At 39.3% G+C, this 15,233-nt stretch overlaps 1 protein-coding gene across 1 annotated transcript in view; it reads left to right on the forward strand.

The window, feature by feature from the left end:
* The window catches only part of DNER (delta/notch like EGF repeat containing), a 321,696-nt gene that overhangs the window by 283,953 nt on the left and 22,510 nt on the right, over positions 1-15,233 (forward strand). The window contains exon 10 of the mRNA XM_022567889.3: positions 2,026-2,139. Coding sequence (XP_022423597.2) covers positions 2,026-2,139 — 114 coding nt within the window. The remainder of the gene's footprint in view (positions 1-2,025; positions 2,140-15,233) is intronic.

Below are 15,233 nucleotides of genomic sequence, written 5' to 3' on the forward strand. Positions count from 1 at the left end.
TTAGGTCTAATGGAAATATCTTCTAGGTTTCAGACATCTCTGAACCTTGATCTGTGGCTGTATTTCCCATTACAATTGAAAGCCTTTTTTGTCACGTGGTTCCCATTGATCAGCCTCCTGGGAAATTCTAACTATGTGAACCCTTGTCTTCTGATGAACATTTTGAAGCAGAAAAGGCTCTTTTGCATTTTATTCTTTCAATTCAGCCTGTGCTATTTGGGAATCAATGGGAAAATGGAAATGGAGACTTCTGGGTGCAGAAGCCATACACACTCAAGTGAAGAACAATTACCAGTTTTATGCTTTAATCTTTAAATTAGTTTGACCTTGAATATTACCATGAGTCCTGGGTTTGTTAAGGACGATGCGTCAGGGAGGCTCCATCACGTCACTGGAGGCAGAGAGGGAGCTAGGAGATGGCTTGGGGCCGGGAGCGTCTCCCACCTGGCGTGAGGCAGTGGGCTTGGGGTGGTGGTTTCAGGGAGAAATGTCAGGCAGAGATCTGAGAGACACTTTAGAAAAATATCTGGTAGACTATTATTGTTCATAGGTTGGATATGAGGGCAAAGGATAAAAAGAAATGAAAAACCATCCATTCTAAAGTGCTTTACTAGGCTCAAATAAATCATTAATGTGACTACAAGTAGGTAGTAGTCTCCCCCTCATTCTTGAACCTTCCTTCTTAAGGCACTGACAACTGAAAAGGAAAGGAGAGAAAAAAAATCTCAGCAAGAATAATTTCAGTGACAAAATGATGTGAGTCACTGGGTGTGGCAGGCCTTTGTACAGATATGAGTGAAGTAAGGGAATTAAGTAATACCATCCTGTCATTATTTGCTTTATGCTTATTTTTTCTTGAGGCTGTTGGGAAGGGTGAGTATATCGTTATATACATTCTTACATAGAATGTAATTTATCTTCCTCTCCAAATGGTAGGGGGTCAAGAGAGAGAGATTTGTCTATTCATCCATCTGGCACTCCAGTGAAACAACACCAGAAATTCTACCTTTCGAATGGTGTTGGATTTTTAAAGTTTTTTTTTTTTAATAAAATGATAAAATACTATATACTCACTGTGAAAAATTGCAACAATATAGAAATGCACAAAGTGACATTCGAAGTAATTCATTCTCCTCTCAGTCCATCTTCAAGCACTTGCATACATACATGCACACGTAGACTATTTTTTTTTACACCAATGGGAACTGTATTTGCTATAAAGATTTTTTTCAGGACCTCCATTTTGTTTGAATGGGCACTGAGTTCCGTAGAATGTTGTATATTTCCATGGCTGAGCTCCGTCTCAGGGGAACTACTCAGCGAGCACAGACTCACGTTCAAGTTGCCAGCATCATCAGGTCCCAGCTCTGTCCCTGCCAGCCTGGTGACCTTGCATTTGGATACTTGTTTCATGGTGCCGGTCTGAGGATCACATTACACGTAAAGCACAGCACAAGGGTCTGGAATGTAGTATGTGCACGAGATGTTACCTTTCGCCTGTGGTGAACCAGTTGGTCTTTGGGAATGAGGTCTAAGGACAAACGCTTCCTTCTCTCCTCTGCAATTTTCCAAAGTATGACTGGGGCTCGTCTAAATATCTGACCCCAAATCTTTACCTTCAGGATACGGTTTATCAGTTATATTGACATTTTATGTCGACTGTCTGGCTGTGTTCTGTTTCTTTTGGAGACTTAGAGAGCATTTATCACTGATAAATTTTATCTTTCAAAGTTTTAACATTCTGTTGCCCAGGCTTTGGGGCATGTGGTCAGAGAAAGTACGTAAAAGACTTTATGGTGGGACCTACGAGCCGGTACTCAATCTGTTATTTTCTCCTAAGGTGTGTTTTTACAACAACCTAAAGTCAAAGGTGGGCATGTGAATACACACACATGTGCACACACACCCCTCTGGGAATCAGCCTCCACTGTTCAAGGCTTTTCAAACACTCTCCCTTTAAAGGCCATGGGAGCTGGAGACCCCTTAATGTAATGAGTCACCCCTTTTGCATCTGTTTCTCTGCAGGAATCCACTGTGAATCCTACAAGGACCCCTGTGCTAACGTCAGCTGTCTGAACGGAGGCACCTGTGACAGTGAAGGCCTAAATGGCACATGTGTCTGCGCACCCGGGTTTACAGGCAAGTGAGCTGGGAACTGAGTTTTCAAATTTACCACAAAATCCCTGAGATGGCAGCTGTTAAAAAAACCCCAGAAACCTCTATGCATACATTATTGCAAAATATGAATTGCAAAATGTAAGTAGGCATTGCTTGGATGAAGAACCGTTTTAAAACACAATCTACTGTGTTGTCATTAAGCAAGGCTCTTCTGAAATCAGCATTTGGTTCGGAGACCTGCTGGGACTGCCCTTACCATACATTTTGCCCTTACCATACATTTGCAGACCTGCAGCTTTGAAACATGAAAAATGAGTCATTACACTAACACCTGAAAAAGTGTCAATGCTAATGGAAGCAGGAAGGAGAAAGGAAGGATCAGATGTGTCTTCTATAGAAATTGCATTACGCGACCACGTTTACTTTTATTGAAAGATACAGCAGTGTCTGGAATTCGAATAACGGAGAGGTGGTAGTGGCGGCGGTGGGACATCAGGGGGAGCTACTCTTAGTTCACGGTTGAATTATTAGTGAAGGTGAGGACGGTACAGGTGTGGGGAGGGAGAGTGGATGGGGGAAGAAAGCTTCTGATGGCAAAGCAGCGAGAGAGGACAGGGCTGGGTTCCAGAGGAGCCACAGTGGCACCCTCTGAGTGGTCGCTTCTGGACTAGGGGATCCAGCTTAACAAGGGCTCCTTCGAAGTCACCCCTCAAGGGTTTCAGCGAGTTTGTGAACCCTGAAAACAGATGTGAAGTGTTGGATATATGTGTATATGCTGAGAGGAGGCTCTCAAATTTTCATCAGATTCTCAAAAGATATCATGAACCACCTGGGGAGAGAAGGTTCCATCCTTGGCTTCGCCAGCCAAATGCAGGAGTCCGGAGATGCAGAGCGTAGGTCAGGTCTCTGTTTTCAGCACTTGCTCAACCAGCAAAAGCAGCAGGGTCGCTCTGGTTTACAAGTTGGGAAAGGTTGACATATAAAGTGCTGATAGAAGAAGGTGGGCACTGAAGTTTCTGGAAAACGTGTTATCATTGGCTGGAGAGCACCTTGCGTGCTCACCTCTCTCCCCTAAGGCCTGGTGTCCACCTCCCTAGCCCTGGAGAATTTCACAGAGCCTGGACTCCCAGTCCATCCCTAGGGAGCCTTATTTGTGCTTCTGGGGAAGATGCCAACAGTCAAGACGTGGGAGAAGCAACCTCTGATATTCCTTCTGTATAGCTGTGTCACATCCTGTGTTTTCCTTTCGTCTTTTCCTGGGACTTAGAAGTGGGCTTACTCCAGAAAATGATTTGCAGATGGTTTTGTTTTTCTGACTGGTTTATAAACACACACAGACATTTATACTCATCAATGGATGCAAAAATAATATTGGGGAAGCATCCTGGTTTTTTCCCCCAGACGTTTATGTCCCACAAATAATGAAAAGCATGGAAGAAAAATGAGAAAATATAGTGCTATAGAAAAAAAGCCCACCACTTAAAAATGCACAACTAGGAGACAACCATTGTTGACATTTTGATACATATATCCAGGGATTTTCCTGAAGGTCTATGTGTGTATAATATGTAGTGTATAGTGTAAATGCATATATTTGAACATAAAAGGAATCATGCTGTTCATACTATATTGCAATCTACTTTTAATTTAAAAATATGTGTATTTCATAAACGTGTTTTCACATTAAGGTATATACTTCTGTTTTATCATTTTTACTGGCTGTCCTGTCATCCATTACATCAGGGGTCCCCAACCCCCGGAACAGCGAGCAAGCAAGCGAAGCTTCATCTGCCTTTCCTCATCGCTTGCATTACCGCCTGAATCACCCCCCACCGCCCCACCCCCGCCCCACCCCCGTCCCCTCCCATCCCCCCAGGCTATGGAAAAATTGTCTTCCATGAGTCACCGGTCCCTGGTGCCAAGAAGGTTGGGGACTGCTGCGTTACATGATACATCAGGATTTTTTTAACCCATCCTCAATTCAACCTCTGGGGAGTTGGGAGCTTTTTCCTATTATAAACAACATTGCAATGAATGTTCTTGCATGTACATCTTTGTGAACTTGTATGAGTATTTCTTTGAGCTAATTTCTTAGGAATGGAGTCCCAGGGTCCAGGAGAATTCATACTTATTTCCATATTGCTCTCCAGGAAAATAGCTTGCACCAGTATTCACTCCTACCCATAGTGCAAAGGAGCTTTTATTTCCTTGTTCTCACACACATACTGAGAATCGTCATTCTAGTGGCTTTATATGCTATTTGTGTTGTTTTAATTTGTAAGTCTTTGATTCCTAGTGAGATTAAATACTTTTAAAATATATTTATAATCATTTGTGTTTCTTCTTGAACTCCCTATTCCTATCCTTGGCTTGCTTTTCTACCAGATCGTTCACGTTAATCTTTATTCTTGATTTGAAATCGTCCTGTATATTAAGTATATTACATTTGACTATATTACATTTGATTACATAGGACTCTTCCAACTGAACTAGGTTCAAGCATTACTCTACCTGGTCTTTGAAAATACCCAGTGCCTATTTCTATTCAGCCCTGAATAGGGTGCAAATATTTTTCCAATGTCATTTGTCTTTTAAATGTATATAAAGTATTTTATTCTATATATCATATTTTAATTTTATTTTGCACATATGCATTCCCTTTAACAGGAAAGAAAATGGTCTTCAGCCAAACCACTGAAGTAAGAAATGCAAATCTCATTTGTTCTTTTTTTTTTTTTTAACATCTTTATTGGAGTATAATTGTTGTGTTAGTTTCTGCTGTATAACAAAGTGAATCAGCTATACGTATACACATATCCCCATATCCCCTCCGTCTTGCGTCTCCCTCCCACCCTCCCTGTCCCACCCCTCTAGGTGGTCACAAAGCACCGAGCTGATCTCCCTGTGCTGTGCGGCTGCTTCCCACTAGCTATATACGATTACATCTTAATATTTTCTTTTGATTTCTTGTTTCATGCTAGAAAGACCCTAGGTATCAAGATTTTATAAATATACTCATATTTTTCTAATTATGTATGAGTTAATTTTGGCCATGCAAATATTTAATACATTTGAAATGTATCCTGGCATCTTATGGGAGATAAAGTACAATCTTTTCTCTAGAATATTTAGCAAATCTCCAACTGCCTACTCAGCATTCACTTTTGGATGTCCCTCAGAGACACCTCAGACTCATATATTTTCTTCTCCTTTCTTTCTTTAAATATTTTCCAGCTCATTAAATGATATTACTACCACCTGAGCTGTTCTGGATGGAAACTGAGGCATCATTTTGATGCCTCCTCTTCTTCCTCCTTACCTGCATCCAACCACCAAGTCCTAGAAACCTCTAGATCCTCTCACTTCTTCCTAGAGCCAACACCAGGCTGCCTGCACCTCCACCTTCACTAGTGCAAGGTGTCCCCACACCCATTCCCCTTCACCCCTAAACATTTGCCACACTGAAGAGACCTTTTAAATTAAAATCTAATCTTGTCTCTCCCTACTTAAAATCACCTACTGGCATTTCATTGTCTTTAAGAAGAAAAGCAAAGCCCTTAACCTGATCATCAAGACCTGGGAGGTCTGGCCCCATCTGGTCTTTCCAGGCTTTTCCTGGGCACCCCTATTGCTGTTTGATTCTTGAACACCCATGTCAGGCTCTTCTCAGTGAGGTTCTTGCCCCGGACCTCCTGCCTCGCAATCCCCTGTGCCTCCCCTGCCCCCCATACACATGCTGTAGCTGGAAAGTCTACCCCTAGGCTTTTGTTCAGGGTCCTTACCCTGATCGCAGGGTGCGGTAGGACTCTTCCAGTTGAAGTAGGTTCAAACGTCACTCTAACTGGGCTTTGACAACAACAAATGCCTGTCTCTAGTCAGCCCTGTTAATTTTTCAAACTGCAGGGGACCACAGACTATTTCCTTAATGTGTTTTACAGAACACTGATCAGATGAGATACTCCATGGAAAAAATGTCTGTGCCCCCCAAAATTGGGGACTTGCTACCTGCCATGTGGAGGTTCATAAAGAAGGCCCATGTGTTAGAGGCACTTACAGTCAAGAATCTTGTTTGCCTTTGTTTATTTCCAAATATATTTGATCATATAACTTTTTTTTTTTCCCTTAAAAAAGAACCTATTCTGAGAACTGGCATTCCAGGGGAGGGACTGATAAAAAGTTAGCTATCATCATCTAAGGAATCATGGTGCCTCTGCTCTTTGAGTCGCTACCTTGGAACTAAATCCTCTTTCATTATAACTGAGGTTTAGCAAAATTTACTCTTGGCCAGCTATTAAGTGCTCAAAAGCTCCCTAATTTGACTGAGTGGAGCGAATTATGCAACTCATTGTTATCTAATTAGACAGGCCATCCAGTGTCACATTTACCTTTTGAGACTGGCTTTTTCAGTTGGCTCAAGACACTTCACTCTCAGGCCAGCAGACTAACTCTGGGAGGAGGTATGTGGGGAGCTCTGCCCTTCCTTGATGAATTTAGGCTTCTTCTTGAAAATACACCCCCTCCGGTCATCTGGACCCAGAGAGGTTCCCTCTCTTCAACCCCTGCGGGCCTTCTACACAGCTGTCCCCTTAAGACCTGGCCTGCATCCTGTCCATTTTTCAGTTTTTAACTTATTTTGTGTCCACTCTTGTCTCTGAGGCTTTGTAATTCTGCCACCTAGAATTACTTGGCTCAGGCAGGACTAGTAGAGGGAAAGAAAGGATGCCCTCACGCAACATGAATTCTCCAGGACTTGCTTTGTTTCTACCTGAGATCATAGGCTGGAGATTACTGTACTCCAACAGGGAAGCCTGAAGTTCTTTCAGGCCCGTTGCCATGGCCACTAGAACAGTAGTCCAAACGGGACATCAGTGACCCATTGCTCTCTCACCATAGCAGAAAGTCTATATGCATTATTAAAAGTCAAATAATGTTATATTTCCCCTCTGTTTTCTAACTCAGCTACTTTTCAATATTTGTCTTTTAGTTCACAAGAGAGTGTCCTACAATTTCCAGCTCATTTTCATGGGCAAATGCCATCAATGTTTTATTCTCACTGAGATTTTTAATTTGCATTTCTTTGATGTTGAGCATCTTTTATGTAATTATTGACCATTCATATGTCTTACCTTGGGAAGGGTCTTTTCAAATCTTCTGCCCATTTTTTTAAAAAATTGGATTTTTGTCATATTACTGAGGTGTAAGAATTATTTACATATTCTAGATATAAGTCCTTTGTCAGATAAACATTTTGCTCATCCATTCTTTTTTTTTTTTTCCCAGCAGGACATCCATGCATTCTTAATGGTATTTTTGTGGGGAGCAAGTGCTTTTATTCTTGGTGATCTCTGATTTATCAATTTTTTTCTTTTTTAGTTTGTTCTTTCTTTGCCTACCTTATGATGACACTTTATCCAGTGTTTCCTTCTAGCATTTTTTAAAAATAGATTTTGCTTTTAGGTTTAGGTTTTGAGTTAATTTTTTTGTGTGTATGGTGTGACTTAAGGATGGAAGTTTACTTTTTTCCCCATATGAGTATCCAGTTATCCTAACATCCTAGCTAATGGAATTCATTAGCACATTTTTAAGGAAACTATTGACTGTGTATATGTCTTTTTCTTCCTTTGGCTGTTTTTTCAAAATCAAACTTTTTATTTTGAGATAATTGAAACTTCAGACTTCATAAGCCATCTTAAGAAGTCACACAGAGGGATCCAGTGTACCGTTTAACCACTTACCCCAATGGTAACACGCTGTACAACTATAGTACAATATCACACCCAGGATACTAACATTGATACAGTCAAGATGCAGAACATTTTCATCACAAGGATTCCTCATGCTTCCCTTTTATAGCCACACCCATTTCTCCTCCACCACAGGAAGCTTTCCTCTTAATCCCTGGAAACCACTAATCTGTTCTGCATCTTTATAATTTTGGTATTCCAAGAATGTTTTATAAATGGAATCATATAGCATGTAACCTTTTGTGTTTTTTTTTCACTTAGCATAATTCTCTGGAGATTCATCCAGATCATTATGTGTATCAAGTTTCTTCCTTTTTATTGCTGAGCTGCGTTCCATGATATGAATATACCACAGTTTGTTTAACTATCACCCTGTTGAAAGAAATCTGGGTTCTTTCCAATTTTGAGCTTTTATGAAGAAAGCTGCTGTAAACCTTCATTTACAGGTTTTTGTGTGAATATAAGTTTTTATATTTTCTGGAACAGTTGCCCAGGAGTTGAAATGCTGGGTCATATGGTAGTTGATGTTTAGTTTTCCAAACTATGCCAGAATGTTTCCAGAGTGGCTTAACCATTTTCCCTTCCCATCAACAATGTATAGTGATCCAGTTTCTTTCTATCCTTGCCAGCATTTTGTGTTGCCTTCATTTTTAATTTTAGCCATTTTGATGTGTTTAGTGATATCTTGTGGTTTTGATTTGAATTTCCCTAATTGTAAATGATAATGGACGTCTTTTCATGTGATTATTCGACATCTGTACATCCTCTTTGGCGAAACGTCTCTTCATGTCCTTTGTCCATTTTCTAATCGTACCCCATCATATCAAGGCTACATACTATCAAGTATGATTTCTGATCATTGATGTTGACCTTAATCACCTGAGGAAGTGTTTATCAAGTTTTTCCCCTATAATGTTACTCTTTTCCCCTCTTTGCATACTTTACTCTTTGAAGGAAGGTTACTATGTGTGGACCACACTTAAGGAATCGGGAGTTTTTCTTTCCCTCTTTGAGGGTAGAGTAGCTACGTAACTATGTGAAATTCTTCTGTAGGAGAGATTTGTCTGTTTTCCCCCATTTATTTATTTATTTGATCATTTATTTATATCACTGTGGACTTGTGGATATTTATTTTATACTTTGAGTTATAATCCAACATATTTTTATTTATTTTGTGACTCAAAATGTTCCAGATTTGGACACTGAGAGTTCTTTCATTTGGGTTTCTGTGTCCCTTTGACATACCCCATTGTTGTTGGTGGAGAGTGTGTGTGTGTATGTGTGTGTGTGTGTGTGTGTGTGTGTGTGTGTGTGTATGAACACTTACATGCTTTCCGGCACTGCAAGAAGCTCCAGTCTTATCTTGTATATTTCCTGCTCCAGTCTTGAATCAGCCATCTCTTCAAGGAGACTTGGTTCTTTTTATTGGAGAATGATACTGGAAACCAAGATCTGGGCACTAGCTATGCTCATTGTTCATAGGATGTCATTGCTCCTAGATCCTCTCAGCTGCCATAGCAAGGGAATGTGTGTGTATAATAACCCACGTGTCTATAAATATTGCCATATGTAACCATCTATATCTAAATAAAGCTAAACATGAATTTATACTAAATTCTCCAACTCTGTTCCATTATTACATGTATCATTCCAGCCTTCTCTCCTGTTTATCTGTAAATTCCCACACCAACAACAAGATTCCTGGCTCCTACCATCCAACATCCTTTTACTTACTTGCTTAATTCCTATATACACGTAGAGCAGTATCAGAATTCATAACTTGTATCCTTATGGGAAGCAACTTTATAAACTAGACTACAGTGCTGGTGTACACATCCTTCTGCCTTCAGTCCTACCAACTCTACTTGTTCCAGAGTCACTTAGGTCAGCACTGCCCCGCACCCAGCAGTGAGGTTGTTTCATACATTTGTAAGTACTGTTTGATTATTTTTTCACAGTCTGCATCCATTTTTTTTTAAATTTTACATCTTTATTGGAGTATAATTGCTTTACACTGTTGTGTTAGTTCTTGATGTACAACAAAGTAAATCAGCTATATGTACACATATATCCCCATATCCCCTCCCTCTTGAGCCTCCCTACCACCCTCCCTATCCCACCCCTCTAGGTCGTCTCAAAGCACCGAGCTGATCTCCCTGTGCTATGCAAGCTTCCCACTAGCCATCCATTTTACATTTGGTAGGTTATATATGTCAACGATACTCTCTCACTTTGTCCCAGCATCCCCTTCCCCTTCCCCCTCTGTGTCCTCAAGTCCGTTCTCTACCTCTGCGTCTTTATTCCTGCCCTGCCACTAGGTTCATCAGTACCGTTTTTTTAGATTCCTTGTATATGCGTTAGCATACGGTATTTGTTTTTCTCTTTCTGACTTACTTCACTCTATATGACAGGCTCTAAGTCCATCCACCTCATTACAAATAACTCAGTTTCGTTCCTTTTTATGGCTGAGTAATATTCTATTGTATATATGTGCCACATCTTCTTTATCCATTCATCTGTCGATGGACACTTAGGTTGCTTCCATGTCCTGGCTATTGTAAATAGTGCTGCAATGAACATTGTGGTACATGTATCTTTTTGAATTATGGTTTTCTCAAGGTATATGCCCAGTAGCGGGATTGCTGGCTCATATGATAGTTCTGTTTTTAGTTTTCTAAGGAACCTCCTTACTGTTCTCCATAGTGGCTGTATCAATTTACATTCCCACCAACGGTGCAGGAGGGTTCCCTTTTCTCCACACCCTCTCCAGCATTTAGATTTTTTGATGATGACCATTCTGACTGGTGTGAGGTGATACCTCATTGTGATTTTGATTTGCATTTCTCTAATGATTAGTGATGTTGAACAGTTTTTCATGTGTTTGCTGGCAATCTGTAAGACTTCTCTGGAGAAATGTCTATTTAGGTCTCCCAACCATTTTTGGATTGGGTTGTTTGTTTTTTTGATATTGAGCTGCATGAGCTGCTTGTATATTTTGGAGATTAATCCTTTGCCAGTTGCTTCTTTTGCAAATATTTTCTCCCATCGTGAGGTTTGTCTTTTCGTCTTGTTTATGGTTTCCTTTGCTGTGCAAAAGCTTTTAAGTTTCATTAGGTCCCATTTGTTTATTTTTGTTTTTATTTCCATTTCTCTAGAAGGTGGGTCAAAAAGGATCTGCTGTGATTTATGTCATAGGGTCCTCTGCCTATGTTTTCCTCTAAGAGTTTTATAGTGCCTGGTTTTACATTTAGATGTTTAATCCATTTTGAGTTTATTTTTCTGCATGGTGTTAGGGAGTGTTCTAATTTCATTCTTTTACATGTAGCTGTCCAGTCTTCCCAGCACCACTTATTGAAGAGACTTTTCTCCATTGTATATCCTTCCCTCCTTTGTCATAGATAAGTTGACCATAGGTGCATGGGTTTATCTCTGGGCTTTCTATCCTGCTCCATTGATCTATATTTCTGTTTCTGTGCCAGTACCATACTGTCTTGATTACTGTAGCTTTATAGTATAGTCTGAAGTCAGGGAGCCTGATTCTTCCAGCTCTGTTTTTCTTTCTCAAGATTGCTTTGGCTCACAGTCTGCATTCTTTCCTGGGACCTTCCAACTAGAGTGGTTTTGTTTTTGTTTTTCCTGTAGAAGTACAGTTTCTCAAGCACCATTTGTTGAAAAGGCTATCTTTCCTTCATTGAATTGCTTTTAAACCTTTGTCAAAAATCAGTTGGCCATATTTGTGTGGGTCTGGTTGGATTCTGTATTGTTTTTCATTGATCTATGTATCTATTCCTCTGTCAATACTACTCAGTCTTGATTGCTGCAGTTATGTAATAACTATTGAAATCAGGCAGAAGGATTCTTCTCAATTACTCTTTTTCTTTCAACACTGTTTCACCTATACTAGTGTCTTTGCTTTTTCATATAAATTTTAGAATAATCTTGTCTATATTTACAAAAGATTTTGATGAGGTATTAATAGGAATTGTATTAAACCTGTATATTAATTTGAGAAGAATTGATATCTTTACTATTTGGAGTCTTCTAGTCCATGAACACAGTATGACACTCCATTTATTTAGATCTTTGATTTCTTCATCAGCATTTTGTAGTTTTAAGCATGTAACTCCTATACATGTACAACTAAATATTTCTCTCTTTTTGAGTGATTACAAATAGAATTGCAGTTTGGTGTGCACATGTTCAATGCTAGTGTGTAGATATACAACTGATTTTTGTATGTTTATCTTGTATCCTCTGACTTTGATGAACTTACTAGTTTTAGGATTCTGGGGGGGTAGATTCCTTGTGATTTTATGCATAGGTAGGTATGTCTTCTGAAATTAGGGACAGTTTTATTTCTTCCTTTCTGATATGTATAAATTTTATTTCCTTTTATTGTCTTATTACATTGGCTAGAACTCCTCACACTAGTTTGAGTAAGAGTGGTGATAGCAGACATCCTTGCTTTGTTCCCAGTCATAGGGGAAAAGCATTCAGCCTTTCACCATTAAGTATAATGTTAGCTATATAGGGATTTTTAGATTTTTTTTTAAATCAAATTGAGGAAGTTACTCTCTATTCCTTGCTTGCTGATAGCTTTAGTTATGAATGGGTGTTGAATTTTGCCAGGTACTTTTTCTGCATCAATTGATATCAGTATATGATTTTTCTTCTTTAACATATTATTATGATGGATTATATTGATCAATTTTCAAATATTGAATTAATCTTGCCTTGCTGGAATAATACCCACTTGGTCATAGTGTATAATTCTTTTTATATATTGCTGAATCCTGGCCTCTAATATTTTGTTCAGAGTTTTTGTGTCTGTATTCATGAGGGATATTCGTCTGTAGTTTGTTTTCTCTCTCTCTCTCTCTCTTTTAATATTATCTTTGACAATATTGAATTTTTCACATCTAGAAATTCCATTTGGTTTTTTTTTAATATCTTCCTTTTTTATCCTCATTTTCCCCATGTTTTCCTTCACATTTTGAACAAATGTCTTGTTTACTCACCATCATCTGTTATTTCTGGACCTCTGTCTTTTGACTGATTTTCATTCTGGTTATAGGTCCCATGTTCTTGCTTTTTTTTTTGTACATCTGATATTTTTTTGTTTGAATGCTGGTCATTGTGAGTTAAGTTGTTGAGTGATTGGATATCTTTTAAAAGTGCTGGCCTTTTTTGTGGCAGGTAGGTAAGTTACTTGCTGACCTGATTGATCCTTTCAAGGTTTGTTTTTGTATTTTGGAGTCTCTAGCAGCCTTTAGGGATAGTTATGTCCTACTACTGAGGTGTGACCTTTTCCTCCCATAATGCACTGGGTGGCCAATGAAATGTCTGCATTCCAACCTGTGAGAGTTTGAATACTTCCCAGTCCTCTGTGAGCTTTGGGAACTGTTCATCTTTCCTCTTGTTTGCCATGCCTGTGGAGTTCCAACCTACTCGTACACAGTATTCAGCAACAAACTCAGGGATGCATTATATCTCTGATGCTCCTTTTCTGAGTGGCTCTACCTTCTGTAGTGGTCTGTCCTACAAATTACAGCTACCTCAGCCTCCACAAATTCCAGTTACTCCCCACATTTCAGTGAAACCATTGTGTTCTAAATTGGTTCAGAATTTAGAATGCCAGAGTGGTTATGGTACTCAGCTGTTCATTTGTCTCCTCTTAGCAACCACAGCCATGCACTGCCTGTTGTCTAATGTCTTAAAGTGTTTTTTTAAATATATATTTTGTCCACATGTGTAATTATTTACAGTGGGAGGGCAAGACAGGTTCCAGTTGCTCCATTGTGGCAGAACTTCCAAGTAAGTCATTGGATTCATTTCATCTAGAATAAAATGCTTGTGAAGTATGAAGGAGTTATACTTACAGTACCCATTCCAGTGCGTGGCACATAATAGGCTTAGATTTAATACTAGGTATTATGATTATAATGATTTTCATTGATATCATTTGGTGTGGGCTCTGTTAACCCAAGGATATACTGACAGCAGAGACTTCTGACTTATCTTTTTCATTTTAATTTATCTGAGGAAAGCATACCGAATTAAACCGTACACTTGTAAATTTGCATAAATACTACCAAAGCTGATACCTACTATACAGATTGCCTCTTAGAAAGTAGTAGATTGAAAAGCAATAGGAAAAGATTTAAAGTTCAGACTTTGATTTCCAGCCTTAGTCAAGTAGAAATTTCATTTTGTATTCTCTTTACAAATGTTATTCAAGCACAACGGTGATTCAAAAGTAACTGATTTTCCCCACTCAAATAAAAAAGTAAGCAACTCAATGAAAAAGTCATCTGGCTTAAGCCAGCAAAAGCATAAAGATTTATTAAGTATTAAGTATTATTAAGTACTTTTTATTATTTACTATATTTATTATTTATGAGTGGAGAAAGGTGATATAATGTACTAAGAACTCTTCTACTAAAATTAACTAGAATGCATATTGCTTGGAGATGGAATGGTGAGGTGTTGAAATGTATGTAAGAACATAATACTCCTAATACAGGGAAGCATAAATGAAACCAAAATTAGTCTCTATAATTCTTAATAAATCTTCAGTTACCTTGCAAAGTGCATGAGCACTGTGAGGCAGAGAAGAGCAATCCTCTTTGGAAGTCTTCTGGTTGGAAATTTCCTTGGGTGGCCCCATCATCGGAATCACCCCATATGCTCACCACCAGCATGTGACACCGTGAAGTCCTCAGCTGCAAGCCAGTTGGGGGTAACTGATTCAAATAGAAGTGTAGGCATGTTAGTTTGTAAAATGGGCCAACAGAGTCAATCTAAAGGTATCTGTGAACTGTGCATTGCTCCACGGTTCCTCCAGAGCACATATGCTGTGGAAATAGCTGCTAGCTATTTGGGCTTCTGACTGGCATGGAGTTTTATCATAAACTAATGTCATTGAATCCCAAGTATAGCTCTAAGAACACTGGTGATGAAAGCCAGACTGGGATAGGGTTGGGACCCTCTCTGGGCCATGGTTCTTTGGTTCCTGGGTCTTACATATTTGATGAATGTCTACAGAAAAAGTTCATCCTATTTTCTCCTGCCATTCTCTATTCCTACCAAGTCCTTCCAATCCAGTGAGTCCCAAGAAGAGATAAATCTGAGGATCTTAGACTTCTCTCAACTATATTAGAGCCACTTAGAGGTCTAAGAGCCAAAACATGTATTAGGGCTGCTCTGAACTTGAACTTGGCATTTACATCCCTAGGGAAGCTCTGGACCAGAGCAGGACTGGGTGGGCTGGACTGACAGCTCTAGAACTGCCCAAAATTTAGGGAATTAAAAGGGTTTGACACTGACATTAAACTTCTGAAGCAGGGTGGGGCTTTTGAGTTTTGCTAGGCT

Source organism: Delphinapterus leucas, chromosome 8 (genome assembly GCF_059928025.1).
Source record: "Delphinapterus leucas isolate spDelLeu-1000000601 "Yukka" chromosome 8, BTC_Dleu_Yukka2, whole genome shotgun sequence".
Taxonomy (NCBI): Eukaryota; Metazoa; Chordata; class Mammalia; order Artiodactyla; family Monodontidae; genus Delphinapterus; species Delphinapterus leucas.